The sequence below is a fragment of the Falco naumanni genome, chromosome 19, assembly GCF_017639655.2.
Source record: "Falco naumanni isolate bFalNau1 chromosome 19, bFalNau1.pat, whole genome shotgun sequence".
NCBI classification, from domain to species: Eukaryota; Metazoa; Chordata; class Aves; order Falconiformes; family Falconidae; genus Falco; species Falco naumanni.
Window position 1 is genome coordinate 1550537 of NC_054072.1, and position 14476 is coordinate 1565012.

The 14476-nt window shown below is 71.5% G+C and overlaps 3 protein-coding genes across 3 annotated transcripts; 2 read left to right on the forward strand and 1 right to left on the reverse strand.

The window, feature by feature from the left end:
- Positions 1 to 411: 411 nt before the first annotated feature.
- Positions 412 to 2786, reverse strand: LOC121099395 (interleukin-1 receptor antagonist protein-like). Its single transcript, XM_040618270.1, has 5 exons — positions 2705 to 2786; positions 2427 to 2487; positions 2236 to 2324; positions 2019 to 2143; positions 412 to 1217 (listed from the first exon to the last, which is right to left on the reverse strand). The coding sequence occupies exons 1-5, from the start codon at positions 2709 to 2711 to the stop codon at positions 1008 to 1010; spliced, it is 492 nt and encodes a 163-aa protein (XP_040474204.1). The 5' UTR covers positions 2712 to 2786; the 3' UTR covers positions 412 to 1007.
- A 516-nt stretch (positions 2787 to 3302) lies between these two features.
- Positions 3303 to 6326, forward strand: TMED4 (transmembrane p24 trafficking protein 4). Its single transcript, XM_040618242.1, has 5 exons — positions 3303 to 3506; positions 4246 to 4346; positions 5492 to 5617; positions 5734 to 5880; positions 5983 to 6326. The coding sequence occupies exons 1-5, from the start codon at positions 3323 to 3325 to the stop codon at positions 6130 to 6132; spliced, it is 708 nt and encodes a 235-aa protein (XP_040474176.1). The 5' UTR covers positions 3303 to 3322; the 3' UTR covers positions 6133 to 6326.
- Positions 6327 to 6730: 404 nt separating this feature from the next.
- Positions 6731 to 14143, forward strand: DDX56 (DEAD-box helicase 56). Its single transcript, XM_040618238.1, has 14 exons — positions 6731 to 6812; positions 7111 to 7272; positions 7892 to 8052; positions 8152 to 8322; positions 9147 to 9237; positions 11367 to 11611; positions 12029 to 12151; positions 12643 to 12759; positions 12889 to 12983; positions 13106 to 13179; positions 13267 to 13356; positions 13452 to 13557; positions 13743 to 13840; positions 13933 to 14143. The coding sequence occupies exons 1-14, from the start codon at positions 6759 to 6761 to the stop codon at positions 14011 to 14013; spliced, it is 1668 nt and encodes a 555-aa protein (XP_040474172.1). The 5' UTR covers positions 6731 to 6758; the 3' UTR covers positions 14014 to 14143.
- The last annotated feature ends 333 nt before the right edge of the window (positions 14144 to 14476 follow it).

A 14476-nucleotide genomic window follows, 5' to 3' on the forward strand; every position in this document is an offset into this window, starting at 1 on the left:
CCCAGGGGGGATGGGCACTGTCCCCAGGGGGATGGCACCGTTCCTGCTGTGAGGATAGCACTGTCCCCAAGGGGGTGGCAACTGTCCCCAGGGAGGTGGCACTGTCCCTGCTGTGAGGATGGCACTGTCCCCAGGGGGACGGCTTTGTCACTGGGGGGATGGCACTGTCCCCAGGGGGATGGCACCATCCCTGCTGTGAGGATGGCAACTGTCCCCAGGGGGGTGGGCACTGTCCCGGGGGGGTGGTACTGTCCCCAGGGGGACAGCACTGTCCCCAGGGGGATGGCACCGTTCCTGCTGTGAGGATGGCACTTGTCCCCAGGGGGGGTGGTACTGTCCCTAGAGGGATGGCACCATCCCTGCTGTGAGGATGGCACTGTCCTGCACCATCCTCGGGGGGGGGGGGGGGGGGATGTCACCCATCCCAGGGGGATGTCATCATCCTCGGGGTGATATCACTGGCCCCAGGGGGATGTCATCGTCTTCAGGGGGATGTCACCATCCCAGGGGGGGTATTACTGACCCCAGCAGGCCGTCACCATCCCCAGCGTGAGGATGCCACCGTCCCCAAGGGGATGTCACCATCCTCAGGGATCTGTCACCACCCCAGGGGGGATACCACCGGCCCCAGGGGGATGTCATCATCCTCAGGGGGATGTCACCACCCCAGGGGGGATACCACCGGCCCCAGGGGGATGTCATCATCCTCAGGGGGATGTCACCACCCCAGGGGGGATACCACCGGCCCCAGGGGGATGTCATCATCCTCAGGGGGATGTCACCACCCCAGGGGGGGATACCACCGGCCCCAGGGGGATGTCATCATCCTCAGGGGGATGTCACCACCCCAGGGGGGATACCACCGGCCCCAGGGGGATGTCATCATCCTCAGGGGGATGTCACCACCCCAGGGGGGATACCACCGACCCCAGCGGGGTGTCACCATCCCCAGCATGAGGATGCCACCGTTCCCAGGGGGCTGTCACCATCGCTGGGGCCGAGGGGGTTCAGCCGAGCTGGAAGTAGAAGTCGAGGAGGTGGGTGGCATCGGGGTGGCGGGAGAGCCCCAGGGGCTGGTGGCCGCGGGCCGAGGTGCAGAGGAACCAGCCGGGGTTGGCGGCCGACTCGAAGCGCCACAGCCCGTCCTTGTAGGAGCGGCAGAAGGTGAAGGCGGCCGCGGCGGCCCCGGCATGGGGCAGCTCCCTGATGTCAGCGTCCTACGGTGGGCACCGGCGCCGGACTGTCACCGGCAGCCGGCCGGGGACAAGGGTGACAGCCCCACCTGGATCTGTGGGGGTCCCCAGCCCGGTGGTGGCCCTGTCCCCTCTGGGGTTCCCGTCCACGCAATGCCCCAGCCCTGGGATCCCGGTGTCCCCACCCCTGACGTGGCTTTGTCCCCAGATGCCCCCTCCCCATAGTGTCCCCAGCCCTGTAAGCCCCATGTCCCCTTTCCCCACAGTGTCCCCAACCCAGTGGTGTCCCCATCCCCATATGCCCCTTTCCCACTGTGTCCCCATCCCTGTGACACCCCCAACCCTGTGACATCCCCATCTCCACAGTGTCCCCAATCCCTTTGAAGTCCCAACCCCTTTGGTGTCCCCATCTCCATGGCATCCCCATCCCTGTGCCATCCCTGTCCCCACAGTGTCCCCACCCCTTTGACATCCCCATCCCCACAGTGTCCCCATCCCCATGGCATCCCTGTCCCCCTCGTGCCCCCATCCCCATGGCATCCCTGTTCCCCTGGTGTCCCTGTCCCCCTCGTGCCCCCATCCTCATGGCATCCTTGTCCCCCTGGTGTCCCTGTCCCCCTCGTGCCCCCATCCCCATGGCATCCCTGTCCCCCTGGTGCCCCCATCCCCATCCCCATGGCATCCCTGTCCCCCTGGTGCCCCCATCCTGGCATCCCTGTCCCCCTGGTAACCCCATCCCTCTGGCATCCCCGCAGTGCCCCCAGCCCCATGGTGTCCCCATGGCATCCCTGCCCCTTTGGTGTCCCCCAGCCCGTGTCCCCTGACCTGCAGCTGCAGGGTGGGCTGCGTGGCGGGGGGGCTGGCCAGGCAGCGGGTCCCGTTCTGGAAGCCCAGGATGACGGGCAGCCTGGCGGGCTCGAAGGCGCGGTTGGGCACCCAAAACACCTTCTCTGCAGGGGGGGGGAACGACAAACAGATGGGGCCATCAGGGCCACGACGTGTGTGTGTCCCCCTCCTCTGTGTCCCCACGTCCCTGCCTGACCTTCGAGGGCGGCGTTGGCCCCTTGCAGGTGCGCGGCCACCAGCTGGTCGTTGCGTAGGTAAAGTGACTTCTGGTTGATGTCCCAGATCCTGCGGAGGACAGCGGTGCTGGCAGTGCCCCCCTCCCCCCCTCCCGGTCCTTCCTGTCCTCCTGGGGTGTCACCCATGGGTGCTATCCCCTCCCCCACTCACCGGTACTGGAAGACTTTGGTTTGCAGGGCGGGCGTGTGGCAGGGGGTGAAGCCTTCGGCCTCTGCGCAGAGGAAGAGGAGGGCGAGGGTGAGCGCGGGCTGGCACGCCATGGCACCCCACTGCCCACCACCCGTGCCCCCCACGCCTTTATAACCCCTCCCGAAATTCCCAGCCTGCGGAGGCGGGGGGGCTGCCGCTGGCGCAATCCACCCCATGGTTCCGCTTCCCTCCCACCTCGCCGGGCCCTTCCCCGGGGGGTCCCCCAGCCACCCGCTCACCCCGCATCCCGGCAAAGCTCCAGGGCAGCGCCTGGGAGGGAGGAAGGAAGGAAGGAAGGAGGTTGGTGGTGTTGCCACACTGCTGGCGGGGTGTGAAGGCTTGGTTCCGCCCAGCCGGAGGGCTCGGCACGGCTGGGGGCGGCAGCTGGAGCCGGGCGTCCCGGGGAGGCGGACACACACGTGGGGACACCCCCGGGGGTCAGCGGGGTCCCCGGAGCTGGCCCGAGTGGGACTCGAACTATTAACCTCAGCGCTGGGGGGGGCAGCGCCTTCCCCGCTGCGCCACCGGGCGGGGCGCACTGCGCATGCATGGGCCAGCCTGGCGGGTGCGCATGCGCAGTGAGGCGCCGCGCCGCCGGCGGTGGGACCCCAGCGGGCACCCGTAGGTGAAGCGTGGGGACCACTGAGTGGCCGGCGGCGGGCGGCGCATGCGCAGTGTGGGCGGGGCGGGGGCGGTGCATGTGCAGTGTGGGCGGGGCGCGGGGTGGTGCATGTGTGGTGTGGGCGGGGCGCGGGGCGGCGCATGCGCAGTGTGGGCGGGGCGCGGGGTGGTGCATGTGTGGCGTGGGCGGGGCGCGGGGCGGTGCCTGCGCGGGGCGGGAAGGGCAGCGGTCGCGCATGCGCAGCGCGGCCCCCGCCGGGCGGGGAGGGACGCGGGCCATGGCGGGCGGCGGGGCGCTGCGGGTGGCCGTTGCCGCCCTGGTGCTGGCGGCCTGGGGCGCCCACGGCCTCTACTTCCACATCGGCGAGACCGAGAAGCGCTGCTTTATCGAGGAGATCCCGGATGAGACCATGGTTATCGGTGCGGGGCGCGGAGGGGCCTCCGGGGGCCGGGAGAGACCGCTGGGGGCGGGGTGGCCGCGGGGACCGGGAGGGCCACGGGAACCGGGAGGGCACCGGGAGGGGCCACCGGCCACCGGGGGCGCGATGGGAGCGATCACCGGGCATCGGGGGGGCACGGGGAGGGGAGAGCGGGCACCGGGGGGTATCAGGAGGGACCACCGGGTACAGGGGGGGCGATGGGAGGGGGCACCAGGCACCGGGGGGGAGGCGATGGGAGCGATCTCCGGTACCAGGGAGGGACCACCGGACACCGGGGGGGCACCGGGAGGGACCACCGGGTACGGGGGGGGCCATTGGAGCAACCACTGGGTACGGGGGGGCAACGGAAGGGACCTCCAGGCACCGGCGGGGCTACAGGAGGGACCCCTGGGCACAAGGGGGGCTACGGGAGGGGTCTCCGGGCACTAGGGGGGGATGGGAGTGACCACCGGGCACCGGGGGGGGGGGCACCGGGAGGGATCTCTGGTCACTGGGGGGGGATGGAAGGGGGCACTGAGGCAGTAACGGGAGGGATCTGGGGGCGATGGGAGCAACCACCAGGCACCGGGAGAGAGCAGGGGGTGATGGGGGGACCCCCAGGAACGACAGGGGAAGGGAGAAGTGGGAGGGACCCCCAGGAACCGGGAGGGGGGGGGGATAACGGGACGGGGGGGGGGCTGGCGGGGGTGGTGGGCCCGCTCCAACCCGCTGCCCCCCAGGGAACTACCGGACGCAGCTGTGGGACAAGCAGTCGGAGTCGTTCCTGCCCTCCACCCCGGGGCTGGGCATGCACGTGGAGGTGAAGGACCCCGACGGCAAGGTGAGGGTCCCTGGGGAAGCTGGGGTGCCCCGTGGCCACGGGGGGGGGGGGGGGCTTGGGCACCCACCAGCCTGGGGGTAGGATTGTAGGGGCACATGGGGCACCCACCAGCTGGGGCACGGGGGTCCTTGGGGTGTGTGGGGTTCCCAGGGGTGTCTGCTAGGTGGGGAGGGGGTCCTTGGGGTGCACAGGGTGCTCTCCAGCTGAGGCAGGGGGGGTCCTTGGGGTGCACGGGGCACCCACCAGCCTGGGTGGGGGGTCTCTGGAGCACGTCGGTGCCCACCAGCTGGGGCAGGGGGTCTGTGGAGAGCACGGGGTACCCAGCAGTGAGGGCAGGGGGGTCCTTACAGTCCGTCAGGTGCCCGCTAGCCTGGGTATGGGGTCCCTGGGGTGCACGGCAACACCCTGGGGTGCCAGCTGGCTGGGTTTGGGGGGTCCTTGGGGTGCTTTCCAGCCAGGGTAGGGGTTCCCTGGGGGGCACAGGGCACCCACCAGGCTGGGTGTGGGGTCTCTGGAGCATGTGGGGTGCCTGCCAGCTGGGGCAGGGGGTCTTTACAGTCCATCAGGGGTGCCCGCCAGCCTGGGTATGGGGTCTCTGGGGTGCCTGTTAGCTGGGTTTGGGGGGCCCTTAGGGTGCTTTCCAACCAGGGCAGGGGTTCCCTGGGGGGCACGGGGCACCCACCAGCCTGGGTGTGAGGTCCCGGGGGAGCACGGGTGCTTGCTGAAGAAGACAAGGGGTCCCTGGGGAGCACAGGGTGCCTGCCAGGGAGAGCAGGGGGTCCTTGGGGTGCATGGGGCACCTACCAGCCTGGGTGTGGGGTCTCTGGAGCGTGTGGGGTGCCCACCAGCTGGGGCAGGGGGTTCCTATGGGCCGTCAGGTGCTCTCCAGCTGGAGCAGGAGGTCCCTGGGGTGTATGGCTGCCCACCAGCAAGGGGGGAGGGTCTCGGGGGGGCACAGGGTGCCCTCCAGCTGCGCCTGGGGGTCCCTGGGGTGCACGGCGTGCTCCCCGAGAAGGGCAGGGGGGTCCCTGGGGAGCACGGGGTACCTCACCAGCCAGGGCAGGGGGGCTGTGGGACACGCGTGGGCTGTCCCGTTGTCCCCCCATGGGTGGGCGGTGGGTGACAGCGGCCGCGTCCCGGCGCAGGTGGTGCTGTCGCGGCAGTACGGCTCCGAGGGGCGCTTCACCTTCACCTCCCACACGCCGGGCGAGCACCAGATCTGCCTCCACTCCAACTCCACCCGCATGGCGCTCTTCGCCGGCGGCAAACTGGTAATCTGAGGGGGGGGGGGGGGCGCCCCCCAAACACGGGGAGGGAGTGTCAGCGGCAGCAGGGGTCTGCTGACATGTGTGTCCCCCCCCCTCCTCCCTTTCTCTTTGCCCCACAGCGGGTGCACCTGGATATCCAGGTGGGTGAACACACCAACAACTACCCCGAAATCGCCGCCAAGGACAAGCTGACGGAGCTGCAGCTCCGTGCCCGCCAGCTCCTCGACCAGGTCGAGCAGATCCAGAAGGAGCAGAACTACCAGCGGGTGCGGAGGGGGCTCCGAGGGGGCGTCAGTTGAGGTGAACCCCCTTTTTCCCTATTGTCGCTCCCATTTTTTGTTATGTTTTTTTTTTTTTCATGTCGGCAGTACCGGGAGGAGCGTTTCCGCATGACGAGCGAGAGCACCAACCAGCGGGTGCTCTGGTGGTCCATCGCCCAAACCATCATCCTCATCCTCACTGGCATCTGGCAGATGAGGCACCTCAAGAGCTTCTTCGAGGCCAAGAAGCTGGTGTAACCCCCACCGTGTCCCAACCCCCCCCCCCCCACCACCCTGGGGGGGGCTCCCACAGTCCCGGGGGGGGAACCCCTGCTGCCTGTCGGCACCCCGAGGGGGGTGGGCAGCTCGGCGGGGCCCTGCCTGCCCTCAGGGAGGGGGGGGGGGCAGCCCCCGCAGTGGCGTTTGGTTGCGAAATAAAGGATTTTGGGGTCCGATGGGTCTCGCTGGCGCTTTTTGGGGGGCGAGGGGTGGGGTTCAGTGGGGTTCCCTGGAGCTTTTGGGGGGGCAAAGGGTGGGGTCCAACGGGGGTCGCTGGCACTTTTTTTGGGGGGGCCGAGGGTTGGCTGTGGTGCTGCACCGAGCTGGGCAGGGGGTTCAGCCTCCTGGCTGCCTGCCCACGCTGCGTTTCATGCCCCACCCCCGGGGTGTGCAGCCCCCTGAAGCAGGGGGGAGGGGGGGACGCAGGCGGTCGGGGCGCCCCCAGCCACCCCGCCCCGCAGCCCTGAGCGGTCGGTGCTGCCACTCAGTCCTCCAGCGCTAGGGGGCGGCGCGGCGCTCCGGCCGCTCGTCTGGCGCCGCTCTGGGCACACGCCGGAAGTCTCGGTGAGTTGGTGGGGCCGCGCAGTCGGCGGCGGGCGGTCACTATGGCGGCGGCAGCGGGGTTCGAGCACATGGGGCTGGACGGGCGGCTGCTGCGGGTGCGTTGGGGGCCGGGGGCGCTACGGGCACCTGGAGGGGGGCGAGGGGTCAGCGGTGGGCGAGGGGGAGGGCTTGGGGGCCCGGGGATGCAGGCCCTGAGGCGGGGCAGGCCTCTGGGGGCACCGGGGGTCCCTCGGCGGGGAGGGGGTCAGGGGCACCGGGAGGGGTTCCCTGGGGGGGAGCGGGGCAGGGACACCGGGGGGTCCTTCGGTCCCTCAGCGGGGAGGGGGTTGGGACACCGGGGGGTCCCTTGGGGAGCCCAGGCAGCTGGGACCCCCACGGTGACGGACCACGCAGGCGGTGGCAGAGCTGGGCTGGGCCACCCCCACGGCCATCCAGGCCGAGGCCATTCCCCTGGCACTGGAGGGCCGCGACATCCTGGCCCGGGCCAGGACCGGCTCCGGGAAGACGGGGGCGTACGGGCTGCCCGTGCTGCAGCACCTCCTGCGCGTCAAGGCGGTGAGTGGGGGTGCTGGGTGGGGTGGGTGCTCGGGGGCACAGGGGGGTGGCGAGCAGGGGGTGGGTGTTGTGGGGCACGGTGGGCACTGTGGGTTATTGGGCGTGGGTGGGTACCATGGGGGGTGGGGGGTATGTGGGTGCTGCGGGGTGCCCGGGGATGGGTGGGCACTGCGGGGCACATGGGTGCAGTGGGGTGCCCGGGGATGGGTGGGCACTGCGGGGGGACATGGATGCTATAGGGTGCTGGGCATGGGTGCAGTAGGCTGCTGGCGCACGGGTGGGCACCGTGGGGCACGTGGGTGCTATAGGGCGCTGAGCATGGGTGGGCCACATGGGTGCCGTGGGGTGCTGGGCAGGGGTGGGCACCGTGGGGCACGTGGGTGCTATAGGGCGCTGAGCATGGGTGGGCCACATGGGTGCCGTGGGGTGCTGGGCAGGGGTGGGCACTGTGGGGCACGTGGGTGCTGCAGTGTGCTGGGCGTGGGTGGGCCCGGTGGGTGATACAGGGTGCTGGGCATCGAGCAGGGGGGCTCTGTGGGGCACGGGGGCTCTGTGGGGTGCCAGGGCAGCTCTCCCGTGCCCGTGCCGCGGCAGTGACGGCGGGCGGGGGCGGGCACAGGCCTCCTCGGCGGTGGCGCAGGCGGTGCGGGCGCTGGTGCTGGTGCCCTCCAAGGAGCTGGGGCAGCAGGTGGTGCACAGCCTGCGGCAGCTGGCGGCTTTCTGCGGTCGTGACCTGCGCGTGGCCGACCTCTGCGCCCAGAGCGACCTCGCCGCGCAGCGGTAAGCCCCCCAGCTCCCCGGCTCCGGGCGCCTGGCCCCCTCCCCCCCCCCCAGCAGGTGGGGGTTGATGGCAGAGGGACTGGTGTGGTGTGTCGCCAGGCCGGTATTGATGGAGAAGCCGGACGTGGTGGTGGGCACGCCGGGGCGGGTGCTGGCACACCTCAGCACCCACAGCCTAAGCCTGCGGCACTCGCTGGAGCTGCTGGTGCTGGATGAGGCCGACCTGCTGCTCTCCTTCGGCTTTGGCGAGGACATCAAGGCCTTGCTGTGGTGAGGGGCACGGGGAGCGGGGCAAGGACGGGACTGGGGGGGCACTGCTGGGGTTGGAGGTTGGGGGGGGAGCAGCACCAGGGGTTTGGGGTGTACTGAGGGGATGGGGGCACTTTTGGGGATGGGGGGCACTGCTGGGGCTGGAGGGTGTGGGGGGCACTGCCTGGGGTATGGGGGCACTGCTGGGGCTGGGGGGCACTGCTGGGGCTGGAGGGTGTGGGGGGCACTGCCTGGGGCTGGGGGGCACTTTTGGGGCTGGAGGATGGGGGGGCACTTTTGGGGCTGGAGGATGTGGGGGGCACAGCAGGGTGTTTGAGGGGCACTGCCTGGGGGGGGGGGGGACACTGCCTGGGGCTGGGGGGCACTGCTGGGACTGGAGGGTGTGGGGGGCACTGCCTGGGGTATGGGGGCACTTTTGGGGCTGGGGGGCACTTTTGGGGCTGGAGGGTGTGGGGGGGCACTGCTGGGGCTGGAGGATGTGGGGGGCACTGCTGGGGTTGGGGGGGCACTGCTGGGGCTGGGGGATGTGGGGGGGCACTGCCTGGGGCTGGGGGGCACTTTTGGGGCTGGAGGATGTGGGGGGCACTGCCTGAGGTGTGGGGGGCACTGCCTGGGGCTGGGGGGCACTTATGGGGCTGGGGGGAGGGCAGCCTGGAGTCTGGGGGGCACAGCCAGGCCAGGCCACCGCAGGGGGGCACTGGCAGAGCCAGAGAGCATCTGGGGGGTGCTGCCAGGGCTGGGGGGGGCACAGTGGGTCTCCGGAGGGGTGCCGAGGACTTTGGGGGTGCTGGTGGGGGGTATCTGAGCCCCCCGCGTCCCCCCAGCCACCTCCCCAAGATCTACCAGGCGCTGCTGATGTCGGCCACCTTCAGCCCCGACGTGGAGGCCCTCAAGGAGCTGGTGCTGCACAACCCGGTGAGCCTGGGGAGGGGGGCATGGCGGCAGGTTGGGGGGGGGGGCACGGGGGGAAGTTTGAGGGGGTCCGAGTGAGGTTTGGGGGGCGCACGGGGGAAGTCTGGGGGTCTGAGTGAGGTTGGGGGGGCAGGGGGGGGAAGTCTGGGGGGGGTCGAGTGGGATCTGGGGGGGTCTGAGTGGGGTCTGGGGGGGTCTGAGTGAGGTCTGAGGAGGTCTGAGTAAGGTCTGGAGGGGTTTGAGTGGGGTCTGGGGGGGGTCTGAGTGAGGTCTGGGGGGTGCGTGGCGGGAAGTCTGGGGGGGTCGGAGTGGGGTCTGGGGGGGGGTCTGAGTGAGGTTTGGGGGGTCATGGGAGGCTTGGGGGGTGCACAGGGAGAAGTCTGGTGAGTCTGAGTGGGGTCTGGGGGGTCCAAGTGATGTCTGGGGGGGGGCACGGGGGGAAGTCTGGGGGGGTCCGAGTGGAGTCTGGGGGGGGTCCGAGTGGGGTCTTGGGGGGGTCCGAGTGGGGTCTTGGGGGGGTCCGAGTGGGGTCTGGGGGGTCCGAGTGGGGTCTGGGGGGTCTGAGTGGGGGCAGGGGGGGTCCGAGTGGGGTCGGGGGGGGTCCGAGTGGGGTCTGGGGGGTCCGAGTGGGGTCTGGGGGGGTCCGAGTGGGGGTCGGGGGGGGGGTCCGAGTGGGGTCTGGGGGGGGTCCGAGTGGGGTCTGGGGGGTCCGAGTGGGGTCTGGGGGGGTCCGAGTGGGGTCTGGGGGGGTCCGAGTGAGGTCTGGGGGGTCCGAGTGGGGGCAGGGGGGGTCCGAGTGGGGTCGGGGGGGGGTCCGAGTGGGGTCGGGGGGGGGGTCCGAGTGGGGTCGGGGGGGTCCGAGTGGGGTCTGGGGGGGTCCGAGTGGAGTCTGGGGGGGGGTCCGAGTGGGGTCTGGGGGGGTCCGAGTGGGGTCTGGGGGGGGTCCGAGTGGGGTCTGGGGGGGTCCGAGTGGGGTCTGGGGGGGGTCCGAGTGGGGTCTGGGGGGATCCGAGTGGGGTCTGGGGGGGGTCCGAGTGGGGTCTGGGGGGGTCCGAGTGGGGTCTGGGGGGGGGTCCGAGTGGGGGCAGGGGGGTCCGAGTGAGGTCTGGGGGGTCCGAGTGGGGTCTGGGGGGGTCCGAGTGGGGTCGGGGGGGGGGTCCGAGTGGGGTCGGGGGGGGGGTCCGAGTGGGGTCGGGGGGGGGTCCGAGTGGGGGCAGGGGGGGGTCCGAGTGGGGGCAGGGGGGTCCGAGTGGGGGGTCCGAGTGGGGGCAGGGGGGTCCGAGTGGGGTCTGGGGGGGTCCGAGTGAGGTCTGGGGGGTCCGAGTGGGGTCTGGGGGGTCCGAGTGAGGTCTGGGGGGTCCGAGTGGGGTCTGGGGGGGGGTCCGAGTGGGGTCTGGGGGGTCCGAGTGGGGTCTGGGGGGGTCCGAGTGAGGTCTGGGGGGTCCGAGTGGGGGCAGGGGGGTCCGAGTGGGGTCTGGGGGGTCTGAGTGGGGTCTTGGGGGGGGTCCGAGTGGGGTCTGGGGGGGGTCCGAGTGAGGTCTGGGGGGGTCCGAGTGAGGTCTGGGGGGGTCCGAGTGGGGTCTTGGGGGGGTCCGAGTGGGGGCAGGGGGGGTCCGAGTGGGGTCTGGGGGGGGTCCGAGTGGGGTCTTGGGGGGGGTCCGAGTGGGGTCTTGGGGGGGTCCGAGTGGGGTCTTGGGGGGGGTCCGAGTGGGGTCTTGGGGGGGGTCCGAGTGGGGTCTTGGGGGGGTCCGAGTGGGGGTCTTGGGGGGGTCCGAGTGGGGTCTTGGGGGGGGTCCGAGTGGGGTCTGGGGGGGGTCCGAGTGGGGTCTGGGGGGGGTCCGAGTGAGGTCTGGGGGGGGTCCGAGTGGGGTCTTGGGGGGGTCCGAGTGGGGGCAGGGGGGTCCGAGTGAGGTCTGGGGGGTCTGAGTGGGGTCTGGGGGGGGTCCGAGTGGGGGCGGGGGGGGTCCGGCGTGGGCATGAAGACGCGGGGCCAGGGGCACTTGGGAACGCAGCAACCCAGGGGGTACGGCGGGTGCTGGGGTGCGCTGGGGGGGGTCACACCACCCCCCTTGGCCGCAACTCCCCCCCACCCCCCACCCCCCCCTCCCCTGACGCCGCCGTGCCGCCTGCAGGTGACGGTGCGGCCGCCGGAGCCCCGGTTACCGGGCAGCTGCCAGCTGCGGCAGTTCGCGGTGCGCTGCGGCGCCGAGGAGGACAAGTTCCTGGTGCTGTGCGCGCTGCTGAAGCTGCGGCTGCTGCGCGGCCGGGCCCTGCTCTTCGTGGGCACCCTCGCCCGCTGCTACCGCCTCAAACTCTTCCTCGAGCAGTTCGGCGTCCCCGCCTGCGCCCTCAACTCCGAGCTGCCCGCCCGCTCCCGGTAAACCCCCGGGGGGTGGGGGTTGTGGGGGTGTGGGGGGGGTGGGGGTTCCCCCTTGGCTTGGGGTACCCCTGGCGTAGCGTGGGGGAGGGCAGAGGGGAAAGCGGGGTGCTGTGGGGAGCGGGGTGACTCCTGGAAGAAGGTGGGGGGCAACTTTGGGTGGGGGTGGGGGGAAAGCGGGGTGGTCCTTGGGGACGAGGGGGGTCCCCGCTGAGCGGAGGGGTGTCCTTGGGGTGCCAGGGGAAACACCTGCAGGGGGACGGGCACCCTGGGGGGGGGGGGGGGAGGAGGTCCCAGGAGGGTGCAGGGTGCCCGTGGAGAAAGGGCAGGGGTACCCGTGGGTCGGGGAGGGGGGACAGCAAAGAGGGGTGGGCGCTGGTGGCGGGGGGTGCTGATAGTCACCCGCCTGGTCCCCAGGTGCCACGTCATCACCCAGTTCAACCGCGGCATCTACGACTACATCGTGGCCACGGACGAGGAGGCGCCGGCGGCGCCCACCGAGCAGCCCGCCCGCAAGAAGCGCCGGGGTGCTGCCCAAAGGTGAGCCCCCGTGGGTGTCACCGAGGCCCCGTGGGTGCCACCGTGCCACCAGGGCGATGTCCCGCTGCCGCCAGCGAGGGCTGGGGCCGGGGGGAGGTCACCCACAGCTACAGGGGTGGGTGCTCCTGCCTGGGGTGTCCCTTGTCCCCAGGGGGTTCCTGGTGCCTGCTGTGACCCCGAGGAGGCGGCGGGGGGGGGGGGTTCTCTCACCCTGGGGGGGGGTTTGTGCCTCGTGCCCCTGTGGGTGCTGGCCTGAGGGAGGTCCCTGCGCGTCCCCTGTCCCCTTCTTTGGAGGGGTCTCCTTGAGTTGTCCCCGTGGCTCTGGGGTCATTGCGCCCAGGGTGTCCCTGTGCCCAGAGTGTCCTCGTACCCCCGGGGATCACGTCCCTGTGCCCACGTCATTGTCTGTCCCAGATGTCCCCTTGCCCAGGCTGTCCCGTGGCCTTGGGGGTCCCCAGCCACCCCCCCATCTGGGCTGTGTCCCCCCCCAGCAAGGGCAAGGACCCGGAGTACGGCGTCGCACGGGGCATCGACTTCCAAAACGTGGCCGCCGTCATCAACTTCGACGTGCCGACCACGGTCGAGTCCTACATCCACCGCGTGGGCAGGTACGTGGGGCACCCCACGGGCGGGTGGCCGGCGGCCCCCTCCCCACCGCCGTGTCCCCTCCCCACCGCCGTGTCCCCTCCCCACCGCCGTGTCCCCTCCCCACCGCCGCGTCCCCTCTGTGCCCGCAGGACGGCCCGCGCTGACAACCCCGGCACGGCGCTCACCTTCGCGCTGCCTGAGGAGCAGGATGACCTCGCTCGGCTCGAGGACGCGCTCGCCAAAGGTCGGGGGGACCCCGTGTCGCTTCGTTGAGGGTGGTGGGGGGAGGGGAAGTGGGTGCTGAAGGACACGGGGTGTCAGGAGCGCGGGTCAGGGTGACCCAGCGTGTCCCCACGTGTCCCCCAGAGAACGGCGAGTCCATGCTGCAGCCCTACAAATTCTGCATGGAGGAAATCGAGTCACTGCGCTACCGCTGCCGGGTAGGTGGGTGGTGGGCGATGCTGGGGGGCTGCGGGGGGGCCCTGTCTGGGGGGTGTCAGGCTGTGACACCCTGCGTGTGTCCCCAGGACGCCATGCGCTCTGTCACCAAGCAGGCGGTGAAGGAGGCCCGGCTGCGGGAGATCAAGGATGAGCTGCTCAACTCCGAGAAACTCAAGGTAACCCTCCTGGTTCCTGGGGGGCTGCCTGCGGGGCCGGGGGTGCTGCGGGGGGGGTGCTGGGCACTGCCAGCCCCCCAATTCTCTGTGCCCAGGCGTACTTCGAGGACAACCCCCGCGACCTGCACGTCCTGCGCCACGACAAGCCCCTGCACCCCGCCATCGTCAAGCCTCACCTCCGCAACGTGCCCGAGTACCTGGGTACGTCCCCGCACCCTCCAGCCGGCCCCGCTTTGGGGGGGGGGGGGGGAAGGGGGCAGGGGGGGGACCCTGGGGGGGGTGATGGCGACGTAGAGGCAAAACAGTGCCTGGGGGGGATGTTGTTGGGGGATGGGAACATCCCCAGGGCCGCCGGCACCCCCTTACCCGCTGCTGTGTGCCCGCAGTGCCCCCCAGCCTCCGCGGCATCGCCAAACCCAACCTCAAGAAGCGCAAGGGGCTGCGGTTGACCCGCACCGGCACCAACCGTCGGGGCGGCGCGATGGTGAGTGTGGGACGGGCGCAGGGACCCCCCCCCGCCGCCCCCCCGCGCTGCCAGGGGGGCTGACGCTGCTTTTTTTTGCCCCCTCCCTCCAGTCCCGTGGCACCGGCAACCCGCTGCAGAGCTTCAAGTACGCCCGTCGCCGCGCCAAACGCCCGGCTGCGCCGCCCTCCTGAGCCCCCCCCCCGCTGCCCCACGGACTGTGCCCACCCCGGGGGGCACCGCAGCCCCCCCGCCAGGGACAGGGTGTCTCTGTGCCGTACCCTGCGGGGCGGCTGCGCCCAATAAAGGTGCCGAGGGACTGTGCCAGCTGCGTGCCGTGTTGTGCCGTCGCCTCGCCATGCGCAGTGCCGCCGCCGGCTACGTGACGGGGGAAGGCTGGTGACGCGGCGGTGGGAAGCGGCGTCTCCCGCTGATGCTGGGCAAAGGTGCCAGGGCGTTATTGCCCCCCCCCTTATCAAGGCCAAGGCTGTGCCAGGGCCATAAACAGGGGCAAGGACGCCGTGAGGGGTGGCACTGCCAGCTTTGGGGGGCCGGGGTCACCTCGGGCACCCCGACACCGCTGCGCTGCCACTGCCGTGAGCGCGGCAGCCTGGCGTGCCTTGCCCCGGCGCTGGCACCGTGCTGCGGGAGCCGCTC

Bases quoted from the DNA above. Each gene is read 5' to 3' on its own strand.
- LOC121099395 (XM_040618270.1), bottom strand. The intron at 2,325-2,426 runs GTGAGTGGGGGA...TGTCCTCCGCAG, and splicing joins ACCAAAGTCTTCCAGTACCG to GATCTGGGACATCAACCAGA. The intron at 1,218-2,018 runs GTCAGGGGACAC...TGCCCACCGTAG, and splicing joins AGCCCACCCTGCAGCTGCAG to GACGCTGACATCAGGGAGCT.
- TMED4 (XM_040618242.1), top strand. From the start codon at position 3,323: ATGCGCAGCGCGGCCCCCGCCGGGCGGGGAGGGACGCGGGCCATGGCG. The intron at 5,618-5,733 runs GTAATCTGAGGG...TTTGCCCCACAG, and splicing joins TCTTCGCCGGCGGCAAACTG to CGGGTGCACCTGGATATCCA. The intron at 5,881-5,982 runs GTGCGGAGGGGG...TCATGTCGGCAG, and splicing joins AGGAGCAGAACTACCAGCGG to TACCGGGAGGAGCGTTTCCG.
- DDX56 (XM_040618238.1), top strand. From the start codon at position 6,759: ATGGCGGCGGCAGCGGGGTTCGAGCACATGGGGCTGGACGGGCGGCTG. The intron at 12,152-12,642 runs GTGAGCCCCCGT...GTCCCCCCCCAG, and splicing joins CGCCGGGGTGCTGCCCAAAG to CAAGGGCAAGGACCCGGAGT. The intron at 13,558-13,742 runs GTACGTCCCCGC...GTGTGCCCGCAG, and splicing joins CAACGTGCCCGAGTACCTGG to TGCCCCCCAGCCTCCGCGGC.